The 16,055-nt window shown below is 51.9% G+C and overlaps 1 protein-coding gene across 1 annotated transcript in view; it reads left to right on the top strand.

Annotated features, from left to right (window-relative positions):
* The window catches only part of FAM174B (family with sequence similarity 174 member B), a 34,208-nt gene extending 24,552 nt beyond the window's left edge, over window positions 1-9,656 (top strand). The window contains exon 3 of the mRNA XM_030317457.1: window positions 9,302-9,656. Coding sequence (XP_030173317.1) covers window positions 9,302-9,305 — 4 coding nt within the window. The 3' untranslated portion in view covers window positions 9,306-9,656. The remainder of the gene's footprint in view (window positions 1-9,301) is intronic.
* Window positions 9,657-16,055: the final 6,399 nt, after the last annotated feature.

Below are 16,055 nucleotides of genomic sequence, written 5' to 3'. Positions count from 1 at the left end.
ACTAGCTGTGGAAGCCTTGCATCTCACTAAATAGGAAAAGACCCTAACAAAGAAATACATCAATCAATCTGTCCAGATAGTCTATCTTCAGGCTTGTACTTTAGTGTAAGGTAGGAAAAGGGGCCGTTTCTTTCTTTTATTTTTTTTTAACATTTTTTTAAAATGTTTATTTTGAGAGAGAGAGAAGGAGAGGGTGAGCGGGCGAGGGGCAGAGAGAGAAGGAGAGACAGAGAATCCCAAGCAGGCTCTGCATTCTTAAGCGCAGACCCAATGTGGGGCTCGAACCCATGAACTGTGACATCATGACCTGAGCTGAAACCAAGAGTAGGATGCTTAACCACTGAGCCACCCAGGCATCCCCAAAGGGGCCCTTTCCTGAGCACATGGACACAAGTATTATTGTGGCTTAAAGACTGCTGGATTGGTATTGTGTCTGGTATCATGAAAAGAAGTATTGAAACCACTGTCAGATTAAGAAAATTCCACGGCTCATCTTAGTACTTCAAACAATGGAGCAAGTGCCTCTTCTAGGCTGACCGTACGTGCTGAATTGACATTGGTACTTTGTTAGCAATTTCCAGGTACACCATAAGGCAGTGTTAGCCACAGCTATCCCCAGTACGTATTATCTCTTAACTGGATGCTTGCACCTTTTGACCATCTTCACCCGAGTCCCCCAACCCCAACCCTCCACCTCTGCTAACTACAAATCTGGTCTCTTTTTCTTATGAGTATGGTGTGTTTTTTTTGAGATTCTACATATGAGTAAGATCATGTATTCGTCTTTCGCTGTCTGGCATATTTCACTTAGCATAATGCCCTCAAGGTCCATCCATGTTGTTGCAAATGGCAGGATTTCCTTCTTTTTTATGCTGAATAATATTCCATTACATATATATATATACCCACTACATTTTCTTTATCTTTTCATCTGTTGATGGACACTTTGGTTGTTTCCATGTCTCGGCTGTCATAAATAATGCTGCAGTAAACATAGGAAGGCAGGTATGTCTTCGGCATAGTGATTTTGTTTCTAAAAGCAGATGATTAAATTGAACCCCCTGGTAGGTGTTAGGTAACAGATAATACGTTTTTTTTTAATGTTTATTTTTGAGAGAAAGAGCACGTGTGAGCAGGGGAGAGGGGCAGAGAGAGAGACACACACAGAACTTGAAGCAGACTCCAGGCTCCAAGCTGTGTGCACAGAGCCCGACGCGAGGTTCGAACTCAAGAACTATGAGATCATGACCTGAGCCGAAGTTGGATGCTCAACCGACTGAGCCACCCGGGAGCCTCACGTTTGCTTTTACGAAAGTCTGAGTATGCTCCCTGGTTTGTTTCAAGGGCAAGAACAGGTAAAAAACTGGGTCTGAGGGGTGCCTGGATGGCTCAGTCGGTTGAGCGTCCGACTTCGGCTCAGGTCATGATCTCCTTGTTCCTGAGTTCAAGCCCCACGTTGGGCTCTGTGCTGACAGCTCGGAGCCTGGAGCCTGCTTCGGATTCTGGGTCTCCCTCTCTCTCTCTGCCCCTCCCCAGCTCGTGCTCTCTCTCTCTCTCTCTCTCTCTCAAAAATAAACAAACATAAATAAAATTAAAAAAAAAAAAGAAACAGGGTCTCAGAGCATATGCTGTGGAGTAGGTCATTGGCCACTTTCATAGTGGGTGACTCCAGCTCCACATGACACAGCAGTACTTGGGGCCCCTCAACACGTGGTGACTTTTTAAAAAGATATTTCTTTATTTATTTTGAGACAGAGAGCATGAGCAGGGGAGGGGCAGAGAGAGAGAGGGAGAGAGAGAATCCCAAGCACAGACCCCACTCGGGGCTTGGTCTCCTGAACTGTGAGATCACGACCTGAGCCAAAATCAAGAGTCAGACGCTTAACGGACTGAGCCACCCAGGCGCCTCTGCCTCTAAATCATTGTTAAATAGAAGCGATAGACATTCTGCCTTATTCTTGACCTTAAAGTGTGTGCTTTCCATGCTGGCCACTAAGAGTGGTGGTGGCCGTAGGGTTTCGTAGAATTTCTTTCCTGCAAAGGTTCCCTCTGTCCCTAGTTTGCTAATGTCAAATTTTATTTTAATGCCTTTTCTAGCTCTGTTGAGAGGGTCAGTCATACTGTTTATTAACCTTCCATCTGTTAAGGTGGTGAAATTGTGTCAGATTTTTCTGATATTAAACCAACTTTGCGTCTGTGCAACAAAAGGAGCGTGATTGTCATTGTGTTATCCTGTCATGCACGTCGCTGCCTCTACTTTGATGATAGTTATTTAGGGCTTTCTTTGGTTGTCTGAGTGACCAAGATTGCTTTGTCAGGCTTTGGTAAATGTTTTACCAGTAAGACACGTTTTCCTTATAAAGCAAGGTAGGGTAGGTTCCTTATTTGCCGTGTCTCTGGAACAGTTTGTATCAGATTAGAATTATTTGTTTCCTAAATGTTTAGTAGAACATGCTGAAACTCACCGGATCCTGATGTTTTCTGTGTGCAAAGAGTAAAAAAAAAAAAAACAAAAAAAACAAAAAAAAACTATTGATGTTCAGTCCTTTGAACAGTGATAGGACTACATAGTCTTTGTTTCCTCTTGGGTTAGTTTTGATATGGGTCGTATTTCTGGGATTTTTTTCCACTTCATCCAAGTTTTCAATTATTGTCCCAACGTTGCTCACAGCATTCTCTTACTATCTTTTTAATCTTTGAATCGTGTAGACATGGTCCCCTTTTCATTCTTTTCTTTCTTTCTTTTTTTTGTGTTTTTCAGCCCAACATGGGGCTTGAACACATGACCCTGAGATCAAGATCTTAGCTGAGATCAAGAGTCAGACATGCAACCAACTGAGCCACCCCGGCGCCCCAGTGTTTATTCTGTAACAATCTACTTTAGCTGCCTCCCACAGGCTTTCCTCATCACCAGGCACCATCCTCCTGTCTGTCGAACTTCAAGCAGCTCCTGGTTGTGTTGTTTGTGGTTGAAATGATACCAGGATGTGAGCGAACTTGGAGCTGGGTCACCAGACACAAGACTGCTCTAGCCCTCAGGCCCAGAGATGACCGACCATTTAGGAAGACTGAGAGTGACAGCTTTCCTTATTACAGATGTCATGTATGCTATAGACATTACAGAGAAGAGAAAGGAAAAATCAAATTGCTGTAATCTCACTACTTAACGGTAACCACTAGAGTGTGTGTGAGTACATATCTGTGAATTTTTTTTTTTGTAGAAGTAGGACCGTGTTACACGTGCTGCTTTGGAACAGTTTTCCACCTGGATGGAATGTTACAAACAACTTTATAGGTCAATAAGTTTGAAAGAACACGAATTTTAAGACCAGTTTTATGTTCGGGTTAGTGTTTTTTGAGAACTTCTCTGTCTGCCCCTGATAATCTCTTCACAGGTACTTGTCTTTCCTGTTTAGACCTAGCTCAGCGAAATATTGGGGTTCCCTCTGGGAAACAGACTGCATTTAAATCGATGCAGCCGAATTATGACCTTGGGTTATTTTATGAGTGACTGCAAAGAGGAAAATCGTGTTTTTGGTGCCCAGGGCAGTGAGGCAGTAACTTGGTCCATACTATTACACGTGCTGTTCTTTGATGACATTTTGGGACGCAGAGCCTGGCCGCATCAGCCAGGCAGGAAATGGAGAGAAGGTGGCTAGGGCTTCCTGACTTGTGTGCGTAGCCCTCTTTTTAGGCTCCTGGGCAACTGGTATGTTCAAGTCCATGAGATAAGACCTCCAACGTTTAGGGCCAGATGGGGCGGGGGCGTGGAGGGAAACAAAGTCTGTGGAAATGTGTTCCCCGTTCTGTCCTTAAAAAGGCTAATTAGAAGAAATAAATGACGGCTAACCGGAGTACAGAGAACCCTGGGGTTTTGGAATGGTTCCATGTTTCCAAAGGCGTTTGAACCCCGGCTGTTTGTGCTTTGAGCATGGTTGGCCTGGCGTGCGGCTGTGGCTGATGTTCTGGGTCTTCGTGCATCCCCGCTTTCCTACAGGAGACCCCTGTGACACCCGTTGGGCGTGTCCCCCAGTGGCGAGGCAGGTGCCGCCCTTCCTCCCGGTTGTCTGTAGGTGGTAGTGGCGGCTGTGACACGTGGGGTGCAAAGGTGGGTGCTGGGAGCTGGGGAGACCCACTGCTCCTCCCGCCCAAGCTTGCGTGCTACGTCCCTCTGCTTCTTAGGTTTGGAAAAGATGTGGCCTGTGGGAATCCAGGCATGCATTCTACAAGTGCCCGCCTCCCACCCTCTTGTGAATAGAGCTTCCTGTGGGAATCTCATTAGAAAGCCATGAGCTTTCCGCTGGGATGCCAGGCGCTGTGCCTGGCATCTTGTCTTTGGAACAAAGGGCATTAGGTGGCTGTTTGCAGCAAGAGGCCCCTGGAGGCAAGGCTGGGAGCAGGAGAAAGCAGATTGACTTACTTGTGCTAGACTGAGCCCGGGGCTCAGAGTCCTGGGCACCTTATGGAAGTTGCTAAGCACAGAGTAGTGACTTAAAAAAAATTTTTTTTTAATGTTTACTTATTTTTGAGAGAGAGAGAGAGTTGGGGAAGGGCAGAGAGAGGGAGGGAGACAGAATCTGAAGCAGGCCCCAGGCTCCTAGCTGTCAGCACAGAGCCCGATGCGGGGCTTAAACTCATGGACCGTAAGATCATGGCCTGAGCTGAAGTCAGATGCTTAATGGACTGAACCACCCAGGTGCCCCAGAGCAGTGACTTCTTGAAGGTTGGGCTCAAATGGCCCTTCTGTTCCCTGCTTCCTTGTCTTCTGGAACGAAGGTTCTAGAGTGAGGAACGAAGCTGTTAGGAGCGTCAACATGTGGGCAGCTGTGGGGGCGATGGGGTATGGTGAGCTTCTGAGGCCGGGAAGGAATCGGCGACCCACAGGTTCCCCTGAGGATGCCAGAGTAACCTACCTGGACATCAGACAATAGCAAGGGTCACCCCCCTACCTGCTTGGACGATGCTCTGCCAGCCCTCTTCTGTACAGGCTGAGCCTCTGTCTGAAAGATGGGCATGTCAGGGGACGTTTCTGACAGATGGCGCAGTATTGGCCATCTGGGGGCAGTCCTCTGCTAAGGTATCATGCACCGTAAAACTATTTGAGTTTTAGGTCTCTGAGCAGAGAACCTATACCAACAGGAATTTGCGTGGCGATGAAAATTTACCACGAAGTGAATGTGACTTGTCTCCTGCCTACACACATGTGCACACACACACACATACACACACACACACACACACACACACACACCAGAGCTTATAGGGCTACAGAAGAATCAAGTGAAAAGAACAAAGGAAAAAAAAAAACCCACGAAACAACCCAAAACCTAGCACAAATAATCTTAGCAATGCTTTTGCAAAAGCTGGCCACGTTGTTTGGTTGCTCCTTACTGTGGTTGGTGTCCTGGATGAAAGCGGGAGCACGGTTGACATGCAGTGGTGGTCCTCGCCTCACCTCCCTGAGGTGTCCTGGACCGCTGTGTGGAGAGGTCGGCTGCTAGGTGCTCACAGGTACAGAGATGCAACACCCTGTGTGTTGAGGGCTCTTCTTTTTTAAAATGTTATTTATTCTTGAGGCGGGGGGGGCAGTGAGAGAGGGAGACACAGAGTCCGAAGCAGGCTCCAGGCCCTGAGCTGTCAGCACGGAGCCCCATGCAGGACTCGAACCCACAAACCCTGAGGTCATGACCTGAGCCGGAAGTCGGATGCTTCACTGGCTGAGCCACCCAGGCGCCCCAAGGGCTTTTTTCTGCTGACAGACAAAGCACGGGACACAGACAGGTTGGGACACGCCCTTCTCCTTCTCCAGGATGGTTACAACCCAGTGTCGTTGCACAGGACGCTTGGAGGTTTGAAAGGAATAAGCATGGGGTATGGAGCCCAAATGTGTCTTCACTTCTCAGAGAGCTGCCAGGGAGGGCGGGGGGCTCAGCTCTGAGACTCTCTCGGGTTTCTCTTCTTGATGAAGCAGGAGTGTTGTTAGCAGTTTGGCTGTTCTGGGGGAGAGAAAGAGGCTGAGAGGGTCCTTCTAGAAATCTCTGCGCATCCCCCACCTCTGTGTGTCCGGCTCGCGAGCCTGCTAATTCCATTCACTGTGAGTGAGGTTGGGTGAACCTGGCCTGTGCCCCGGGAGCTTGTGCTGAGACCGGGGCAGGGGTTGGGGAGGGACAGCCAGAAACCTGGGAACCGCTGGGAGGAAAGAACGGGGTGCCGTGGACAGCTAGGAGGGTTACCTCGCCGGGGCAGGAAGCTCTTTCCAGAGGAGGTGAAGCTCATGGTGGGTTTGAAAGGAAGCACCCCAAGGCGGACTGAGGGGCGGGGAGGAGCGAGGGGGAGAGTCGACAGCATGTGTGATGTGTGTGGGTTTCAGCGAGTGGAGGGAGAGCCGGGGGAGCTGCAGCCGTGAGCCTGTCCCCCACCCCACGGGGCCCTCTGGGGGAGAACCCCAAATCTGCATGGCCTTGGGGAGGCAGGGAGATGAAACAGAGAGCTCTAGTGTCCGTGTCCACGGTCTCCTGGAGCTTCCTGAGTCACAGCGTCACCGGAGAGTCTGAAGCCAACCCCACGGCCCAGACTTGCGATGGGGCTCGCCTCCTTCTGGAGAGCTGGTGACCCCCCTGAGGGCGATCGCAGGCACCCAGGGTGACTGCTCCCCTCTGGAGGTGTGTGTAAACTCTTGTTTCCTTTCCCCCCTGTCCCACTGTGCTGTGGAGGAGCTGAGTAGTTGTGCAGAGCGTGGTGATTCATGGGGGGCCCCCTGCGCCCGCCCCGTCCCACTCCGTCCTTCGAGCACATTTATTCTATAAGCATAGGGGTGTTCGCGGCTGCCCGGGGGCGTGGGCACAGACAGGGGCCTGGCGGACCACCCTGGGTGTGGTCTCGCGGCATCCCTGAGATGTATGTCCCCGGATCAGAAGGTGAGTCTCCGTCCTGTGTGCCCTACGTGAAGTCCGTGCCTCTGTGACTCCTCATGCTCTGCTCCTCCCAGATTCAGCAGGCCAGCGCCCAAGTCTGCTCCCCTTCCTAGGCACGGCCGCGTCGGTGGAGCCATTGGGAATCCAGTCCCTTCACTCGGGTCCCTTTCTTGGTCTTTGGAAGCTTTGAAAGCTCGGTCCCCAGTCCCTTGGCCCCCCTACATTGAACCCGCAGTGGATGTAGCCTGACTCTTGTGGGAGGGGGGCAGCCCTGGTGGGAGTCTTTACACCTGAGGTCCTCAGGCTGCATCTGTAGATTGGGGGTGAGCATCTGGGCTCCGTGGATCTCAGTTGGGGGAGATTAGCCCCCACTCCCCAGCCCAAGGGAGGAGGGCGCATGTGGATGCTGGAAAAAAGCCACCCTGCGCAGATTGGACACGGCTGTGGCAACTTGTCTTTTCCGCCCACCAGTCTGCCGCGTAGGGTATCCTAGTGGCCAATATGAGTGTATCTTTGTGTTTTTTCTTTTTTTAAAAGTGTATTTTTTATTTGAGAGAGACAGTGGGGGTGAGGTAGAGAGAGAGAGGAGAGGGAGAATCCCAAGCAGGCTCTGTGCTGTCAGTACAGAGCCCAGTGTGGGGCTCAAAGTCGTGAACTGTGAGATCACAACCTGAGCTGAAATCAAGACTCAGATGCTTAACCGACTTAGCCACCCAGGAGCCCCTGCTTTTTTTTTTTTTTTCTTGAAAGTTTTTGTTAAATAATTTCAAGCCTAAAAGAAGTTGCAAAAACAAAAATAGCATACTCTTTTTTAAAACATTTTTTTGCTAATGTTTATTTTGGAGAGAGAGACAGAACTCAAGTGGGGGAGGGGCAGAGAGGAAGGGAGACAGAGAATCTGAAGCAGGCTCCAGGCTCTGAGCTGTCAGCACAGAGCCCAATGCGGGACTTGAAGTCTCTGTGAGATCATGACCGGAGCCGAAGTCGGATGCTCAACCGACTGAGCCACCCAGGTGCTCCCCAAAATAGTATACTCTTTACCCGAATTTTCCTGGTATAATGTTTCACCTCAGTCGCCTTATGATGGCTCTGTGTGTGTGTACATACAGATTTTTTTTTTTCCTGAACCATTTGAGGGTAAGTTACATATATCATGTTCCTTTCTGGCAAATACTTAAGTGTGTATTTCCTAAAAATAGGATGTTTGTTATCTATTAGAAAATAGTTACCTGATGATGATGATAATATTTATATTTGGGGTCATGTAACATTATGAAAAGAAATTCATTATTTTGTAAATTCTCCTAAATCCCCACTATTTTTACATGTATGATTTTTTGATGCCCATGATCAAAATTGAGCAGAGGACATTGGTGGCTCTGACCTCACAGATTTTCCCTCCTCTCCTGAGTCTCTTTGGATGATGTCTTGAGTGGATTTAGTTTCCAGGCTTTCTTTCACTCCTGGTATTGTGGTTGGTGCCGGGGGTTTAAAGATGAGCGAGCTCAGACATGGGTCTTGCCTACAAGGAGCCCCCAGCCTAAGCAAGAGCCAGACATGAATCAGATAATTGCATAAACCAGGGATTTGCAAACTGTGGCCCATGGGCTAAATATGGCTGTCTGCCTGGTTTTGGTACAGCTCGTGAGCCAAGAATGATTTTTACTGGTTGAAAAAGAATTAAAAGAAGGCTACTGTTTCATGACCTGTAAAAATTTGCAAATAAAATCTCAGTGTTGGGGTGCCTGGGTGGCGCAGTCGGTTAAGCGTCCGACTTCAGCCAGGTCACGATCTCGCGGTCTGTGAGTTCGAGCCCCGCGTCAGGCTCTGGGCTGATGGCTCGGAGCCTGGAGCCTGTTTCCGATTCTGTGTCTCCTTCTCTCTCTGCCCCTCCCCCGTTCATGCTCTGTCTCTCGCTGTCCCAAAAATAAAATAAAAAAAAAGTTGAAAAAAAAAAATCTCAGTGTCCACAAATAAAGTTTTATTGGAACACAGCCATGCTCAAGCATGTTCCTGTTATCCACAGTGGCTTTTGTTCCACAGGGGTGGAGTTGAGTAGTTGCCACAGAGAATGTAGGGCCCACAAAGTTGAAAATGTTTACTGTCTGGATTTCGACAGAAAAATTTTGTGGAGCCCTGGAGTAAACACCAGTAGCACTGCTAGGAAGGAGAAGTACAAGGAGAAAAGCAGCTCTGTACTAGGGGGTCTGCATGGGGAGCTAGGATCCTGAGCGAGGAGCTGAAGGGACAGAAGGAGTTACCTTCCAGATAGCATGTTCAAAGGTCCTGTGGTTGGGTGAGTGTGGCCTATGGGATGGAGACTGTGAGGGTCAGAATGGATGCAGGGTTCTGCCGAGGGCATTGACTGGTTCTTCTTTTTCTTTTAGGTAAAATCTATATCCAGCATGTTAGCATCCTGTGGAACGTTGGTCAGCTGCAGCCTGGGATGTGAAGGATCTGGAAGCTGTCTTGTCTGAGATGTTGAAACCAAAACAAACACTATGAAACTCTGGCACAGTTGTGTGTGTCGCACATCAGCTCAGAATATCACTGCAGGAGAGTCGCCTCTACTACCCTCTGGATGCCCCTTTAAAATGTCACCCTGTCTTCCTCAAGAGGGTTTTTGCCTTGCTACGGGGCAAGGGATAGAAACATTTTGACTTAAAAAAAGTAACTTTAATGCAACTGTTCACAAAAGTAAAGAGATCAGAAGTTAACAGGAACCTAAAAAAAAAAAAAAAAGCCTAGAGGATATTCAGCTTCTAATTTCTGATATTCTGCTCTCCTGGATCTACGACATTCTAGACGTCTGACCCTTCAGTGGTCTTTTGGGCTTGGCCAAGTTCTGGCCTTTGGTGACAGCTATGTGAAAGTTCAAAGTTGAAATGTTTAGAGCCAGCCAGCCCTAGCAGAAATATACTGGTGTTTGTGGCTCCTTTTCTCTCCTTTTTCAAAAAAAGGGCCCAGCAGAATTAGACATAGCTAGTTCACAAAGAATTTTGTGTATCAGGGAAAAACCTATATGTATGTGCGTGTATGCCTACATGTGTGTGCACACGCGTGTGCACATGTGAAATAACTTCTCCCTTTCTGGGAGGAAAAGACAGCACGAGGCAGCCTTTGGTTAGTAACATCCTCCGTGTGTTTCTCTGCCCCGTTCTACACTGTTGGGGCTTGGAAATGTAATTTTAGAAAATCACCGTGGTGATTCAGAGGGATGGGGATTTGGTTGCCTGAAAAAAGCACAGTGTCGGGGACCACGTTTGAAGTTGTTCTAGGCCAGACTGGACCAGACGCCCACCGGGACCCAGGATGTGACAGCAGGAAGGCCCCTCCTGAAGGTGTGGATCAGGGGTTTTGGGGGGGGCTGGCTCGTTTCAGAGCTGTGTGCCCAGACATGTGCTGGCTTCCGGAAACAGGGCCTTGGGCTGACCTCTCCAGTGGATGGAGACCTTCCGCCTTGCTCTTTTCCCGAGGTTGAGATTAGCTGCTTGAGCAGTGCCTTTGGGGCTCTGGGATTCTGTTCTCTCTGGAGAGGGGTTTTGCATTTTCTATCCCCTCTTTTCTGGCATTCTGCAGGGTTCGTGCACTTTGCCTGCTTATGGCCTGTACCACCGCTGTGGGTGAAAACTCTGTAGCCGTTTCTGACTCGCCTGTTCTCAGGTTATTCAGTTTCCGGAGAAGGGCTGTCAGTGCTGCCGGGTCCAAGGGTTCCCCAGGCCCTGGCTGTCGGGACGGTGCGATGGCCTCTGCAGGAGAGAGGGGGGTGTCTGGGGAGACTGCTGGGGCAAGGGCGTGGTGCAGAGCCTGCCTGTACAACCAGCTGTGCCTCTGTTCCCTCTTTCGCACGTCCTTTGTTGACTTTCCTCCTGCTCTTCTCCGCCCTGTTTGTCCCTGGGGCGGGCCTGCTTTACCTCTCCCCCCACAGGGTACTCGAGGGCCAGAGCGGTGACTCAGTGGGACCGGCGCCTAGCAGCTGTGTGTCCTCTGAACCTTGGGACTGGAACCCTGTGCGGGGAAGCCGGATTCTTCCGCCTTACACAGAAACCCCGGTGCCGCCTTCCAGGTGCCTTCCACCGGGCCTGGCAGGCGTGGCCGCCAGGAATGACCTTCCAGATTCCAGAGCTGCAGCGCTGCGGGCTCTTAAATAAAAAAAAATTAAAAAAACAACAAACCAAAAAACGACCCTTTTGGCATGACCCATGCATGCGTCGGTTTGGATGTTTTCTAAGCCGGAGGCCAGCGAGGTGCCTTCTGGTGATCAGGGACGCGGGCACAAGGCCTGGAGGAGGGCAGAGGCAGGGGGCTAAGGGGGAGGCACCTGGTCCTGGTGGTTTAGGGAAAAGCTGAGAACGGGAATGGTGCTGGGGGAGAGGCGGGCGTGCGGTGTTTGTGCACGTACGTGTAGGCACATCTGGTCATTTCCTGGGAGCTGCCGCGGGGATTTTGGAGAATCTTGGGGGTGTCTCCAGGGAAGAGAGTGTCAGAACGTGCTGGCTTGTTATTGCCTCCTACCTACCTGGCTTGGAGGGGCAGGAACGGGCCAAGTCCAGGCTGGGTCCGCCCACCCAAGTGAGCGCCGGGAAGGAAAGCTGGCTATTTGCTTCTGTCCTCACGTGGTGTCCTTAGACGTTCTGGAGAAGCTGGGGGTGGGGGGCGGTCTGCCCTACTCTTCACGTCTCTTGCAGCTGCAGTCGTCCGGGGCGGTTCTTTCTCCCAGCAGGGCTGCAGGGAAGGTGCCGTGGCGGAGGGTCTCCTGTGGGGTAGGGTCCTGTGGGCACCCAGGGAGGGGCCGGGCTGGGGGTGCGGAGAGGAGGCGTGTTCCAGAGTCGGCAGGAGGCCCCCAGGGTTGGCCGACACCTCACCTAACCTTCTATTTTGGGGGATTCAGTTGGGGATCAACCCCCGCAGTGCGCCCCCTTCTACACAAAGCAAACCCACCCTTCCCGGTGTGCCGTCGGTACCTACAGAAAGCATGAAGGGAAAGGAGACTCATAATTATCAACCCCTTCCCTCTACTGCCCATGTGTGCTGTCCTGAACGTAGTCATTATATGGCTGTTCTCACGTTGTGGCCGGGGCGGGGGGGGGGGGGGGGTGTGCGGGAAAGTTTGGGGCATTGATGCAAAATGACGTGTTGTAAGGAATTGGCACATTGTCCCTGAAAGTCTTGTCTCTCCTCCCTGCCCTGTTCAGTGGGATTCCTGTGTTTGGATACCATTTAAGTGCGATCAGGGGGAGAGGATCCAGAAGAGAAAGATCCGAGGGAATAGGGTGTGCCCATGCCCCAGACCTGCGGTCAGACTGTGGCAACCATGTCGGCAGAGTGGACATTGGTGGTGTCATTTCCTGAAGAGGGAAGGGGAGGGGAGGAGAGAAGGGGAGGGAAAGGAGTTGGAGAAAAGGGGAGGGCAGGGCAGGGGAGGGGACTCGGCACCGGGCAGTCCTCCGTGATAGAGCCGCCTGCAGCCACTTCCCCCCTGCACACCTCTTCCCAGGGCCCAGGAACCGTGAATTTGCAGGACCCAGTATTCCGTACATTTCTCCCCACTAACAGTTCCCTGGGTCTTCTGAGGGCTCGGGGTTAGGTCTTGTCTTAGGCAATTAGGTGGTTTCATCCTGTGAAACCACCAGGGCCAGGGGTGAGTGAGCTCTGGGGCCTGGGGAGGTGTCTGCTGCAGCCTCCCCCCCTCCACTGCAGACAAAGGATCTCCCCCAGGAAGCCCCCCAGATGGCTCCTGCTGAGACAGGTGGGGGCCAGGGCTGACCTTGGGCCTGGTGGTGCTGGCATCTTGAAACGTTCTTGTGATTTTATGAGTGAATTCAAGAGCACTTGATGTGGACTCAAGGGCACACACACACAGTAGTGAAAACAGGGTCTATTTTGCATGATTTTGGGGAACCAGACAGACTCAGGTGGTTGTGAGCCATACCCTATATTGTTACCCGAGTCTTTGGTCCACCAAGTAGCTGGCTGTGAGTCTCCTTGTAAAGTATACTCAAAATGTGCGCCTGGTGAGGTGAAGGGCGCCCGGGTGGCTCGGTCAGTTAAACATCAGACTCTTGGTTTTGGCTCAGGTCATGATCTCACAAGTTCACGGGTTCGAGCCCTGCGTCTGGCTCTGCACTGACAGTGTGGAGCCTGCTTGGGACTCTGTCTCTCCTCTCTCTCTGCCCTCCCCCACTCGCGTGGTCTCCGTATCTCTCAAAATAAATAAACTTAAAAAAAACGTGCTGAGGTGAGACACTGTTGGGTCTTTTCTGGGTGTGGTTGGTTGGCTTATCTGCAAGCTCCGTCCTCCTGGGGATGGGCTTTCCAGGAGCTTTGCACACAGGACAGGAGCACAGAGAGCTCTAGGGTGTTGGCAGAGCAGGGGGCCTGGAGTCTTGGCTGCGTTGTTTAACCTCCAGCCTGTCCTGGGAGCTGGGGGCAGGTAGGCGTGTGTGGGGTTCTCCTCAGAGTCTGCAGGAAGACCAGCTGAGGCGTTGAGTGTGGTGTGGCGGGGTTGGGGACTGGAAGGAGGATTGGGAGGCAGACGGACGCACCCGAGTGCGATTCCTGGCCTGGCTGCTGACGAGCTGGGGGATCCTGGCCTCACTCCTCTCAACGGCCATATGAGAGCAAAGCTCCTCTGATTGTTGTGATCAAAGGAACGATCTAGCAAAGCGCACGCTGCAGGTGCCTGGCACAGAGTCACTCAAGACAATGTCGCTGCTGCCAGCCACGTCACCAGAGGCGTTCGAGTCCCTCCTGTGGGCCAGGTGCGCTTGCATCCACTCTCTTGTTCAGTTCTTTGGAGAGTCCTTTCTGCAGGTGTCCTTCCTGGAACCCACTTGGGGTTCCGCTGTCCTTCGCACGGACCCTGGGCTGTTCCCATCCAGAGCCACACCTCCTCCTCCTCCCGGGATCCCCGTTGGAAAACAAGTCTCCTGTTGGCCTAGTGCCTTAACAGCCTGGGAGTGCGGCCAGCCACGTGGGGAGCCTGGGGATGGTCTTGGTCTTCTAGAGGACCAGGATCAGGAAGGTCTTGTCACTGCGGGGTCTGCTGGTTAAAGGGGACAGATCTTGGGCTGTGAGTCTCCTGGGCTCTCTAGCACTTTCCCCTGAGGGAAGGAGGCAGGGAGCTTCTCTTCAGAGGCCATTGCAGCTTACTCGCGGGATGGCCTAAGACGTCTGAGCTCTGGGTCAAGAACACTGGAAGGCACACGTCCCAATAGGCACCCCACACTCTGGAAGGCCCCTTTCTGTCTGTGGCCTCTTCACGGGCCCATGACCTTCCCTTTTCAGATCTCACGGTTGAATTCTCTGCCTGAATGTCCCTGGCTTCCGGGCATCCTGCCTGGGCCCCTGGTGTGCCTACACCTTGGCTGAGCAGCTAGGGATGGGGATGTGCAGGCTGCAGTGTCCACAAGTGTGCACAGGGCCCCTCACGATGCGGACCAGGCGGGGATGCAAGACAAGGGGAACAGGCTGGGGGCCGGGACCCTCTGCTGAAATCCTGACCTGGACGCAGCAGACGTCGGCAGTGGGTGGGCCCAGTCTGGGGGACTGACACCGGCTGCGCATCGGGGAAAACTGTGTGTGTGGTCTCCATCCTTGTTGTGAGCGTTGTTGTGCAACATGAGAACCAATGGCGGGGAGACCAGCGGACGCCCACACGCGATGACGAGCCTGCTCTGGGTGCCCGTGCCGTTAGGATGCACCATTTGCTAGATTGGAGTCGGGTTCACAAGGGATCTTCCCAGTCTCCTTTTTTTTTTTTTTTTTTTTTTTTTTGGAAATCAAAGATGTAGTAGGGTTGTGCTTTGACATTGCCACTGTTTTGAGATAGCGCTGTTTTTCTTTATAATGACTCTCTCACTATAAGATGTGAGACCATTATTGATTCAGCTGGCCTTGACATCAGCCCTTGTTTTCTGATGCCCTCACTCTCCCTCCCAAGTCCCTCGAGGTCTTGGAGGGCAGCTGTGTACTTTTCTCTCCTTACTTTACTTGGAATCACTATCCGTGGAAATAATTGCTGGGCATGTTATGGAATAGAAAGTGAAGAACAACGGAGTTGTATGCTATAGAAATGGGATCATCTCATTTTCATTTGAAAGCTACCCCAGGGGCACATTGCTCTGCCTCGAGAATCCCTCCACGTTCACCCCTCGCTCGTGGAGAGGCTGTAGGGTCAGGCAGGCCAGCCTGGGGGTGCCCAGCACCTAGCTTGGACCCTTTGGCTGAGGCAGTTCTCAGCTGCCCACACCGTGTGTGTGTGTGGGGGGGGGTGGGGGAGGGAGGGAGAGAGAGATTTGAATGAGATAAGGTGCATGTGGTGGGTGCCTGATAAATGTGTCATTGTATTACCTGTGCAGCGGGTGTTCAGGGAGCCACAAGGCACGATGGGGGGTCTGCTGGGCCACGGAGGTGAACGGTCCAGACATGCTTCTGTCTTGGAAGGCTGGTAGAGTAGAAGGAAGCGGTTGGCACACAGAGCCCCACCTTGGCCACCCTCTGCTTTACTAAGACATCTGCAACACCAGAGCATCAGCTACTATTGGTCGTGCTTTAAACAGCTTCTAGACGCCGTCTTGCGAGCTCAGGCTCTGGAGCCAGACTCGAGTCCTGGTTCTAATATTTACCAGCCACGGGACCTCGGGGGCACTGCTCTGACCTCCCCACGAGCCCCTCTGCTCATCTGTAAAAGGGGCACAGTAGCACCCGCCTCATCGGGGCGCTGCAAAGTGGGCGTGTCATCAGCACTAATGTGTTCGTGTGTCTGGCACCACTCAAGTAGCTTCTGGTATCCTTTCTGCTCTACAAGCTAGGAACCCGAAGTATGGTAGTGGACGTGCCCAGGTCCAAAGCCCCGAGTGCTGTGCACAGTGCTGCGTCGCTACCCGGTGCTGGGTCTCGGTCCCAGCCCGGGAGGCCACGTTCCAACCAGGGCCTGCTGCCTGGAGGTCCCGCTGCAGCCACACGGTTCCAGAGGCCCAGAGAGGGTGCGGGCCCCTAGGGCTCTCCTGAGGCCGCTTTCTTTCCCCCTGGGCAGGGCGTTCGTGGCCACAGGTGCTCATGCTTGGGACAGTGGGGTCCACAGGTGTAGCACCTGGGCAAAGGGGAGAAGGGAGGGTGGGGTGGGGACTGGAGGGTCTG

This window comes from Lynx canadensis, chromosome B3 (genome assembly GCF_007474595.2).
Source record: "Lynx canadensis isolate LIC74 chromosome B3, mLynCan4.pri.v2, whole genome shotgun sequence".
Classification (NCBI taxonomy): domain Eukaryota; kingdom Metazoa; phylum Chordata; class Mammalia; order Carnivora; family Felidae; genus Lynx; species Lynx canadensis.
This window is presented reverse-complemented; position numbering and strand designations above follow the sequence as displayed.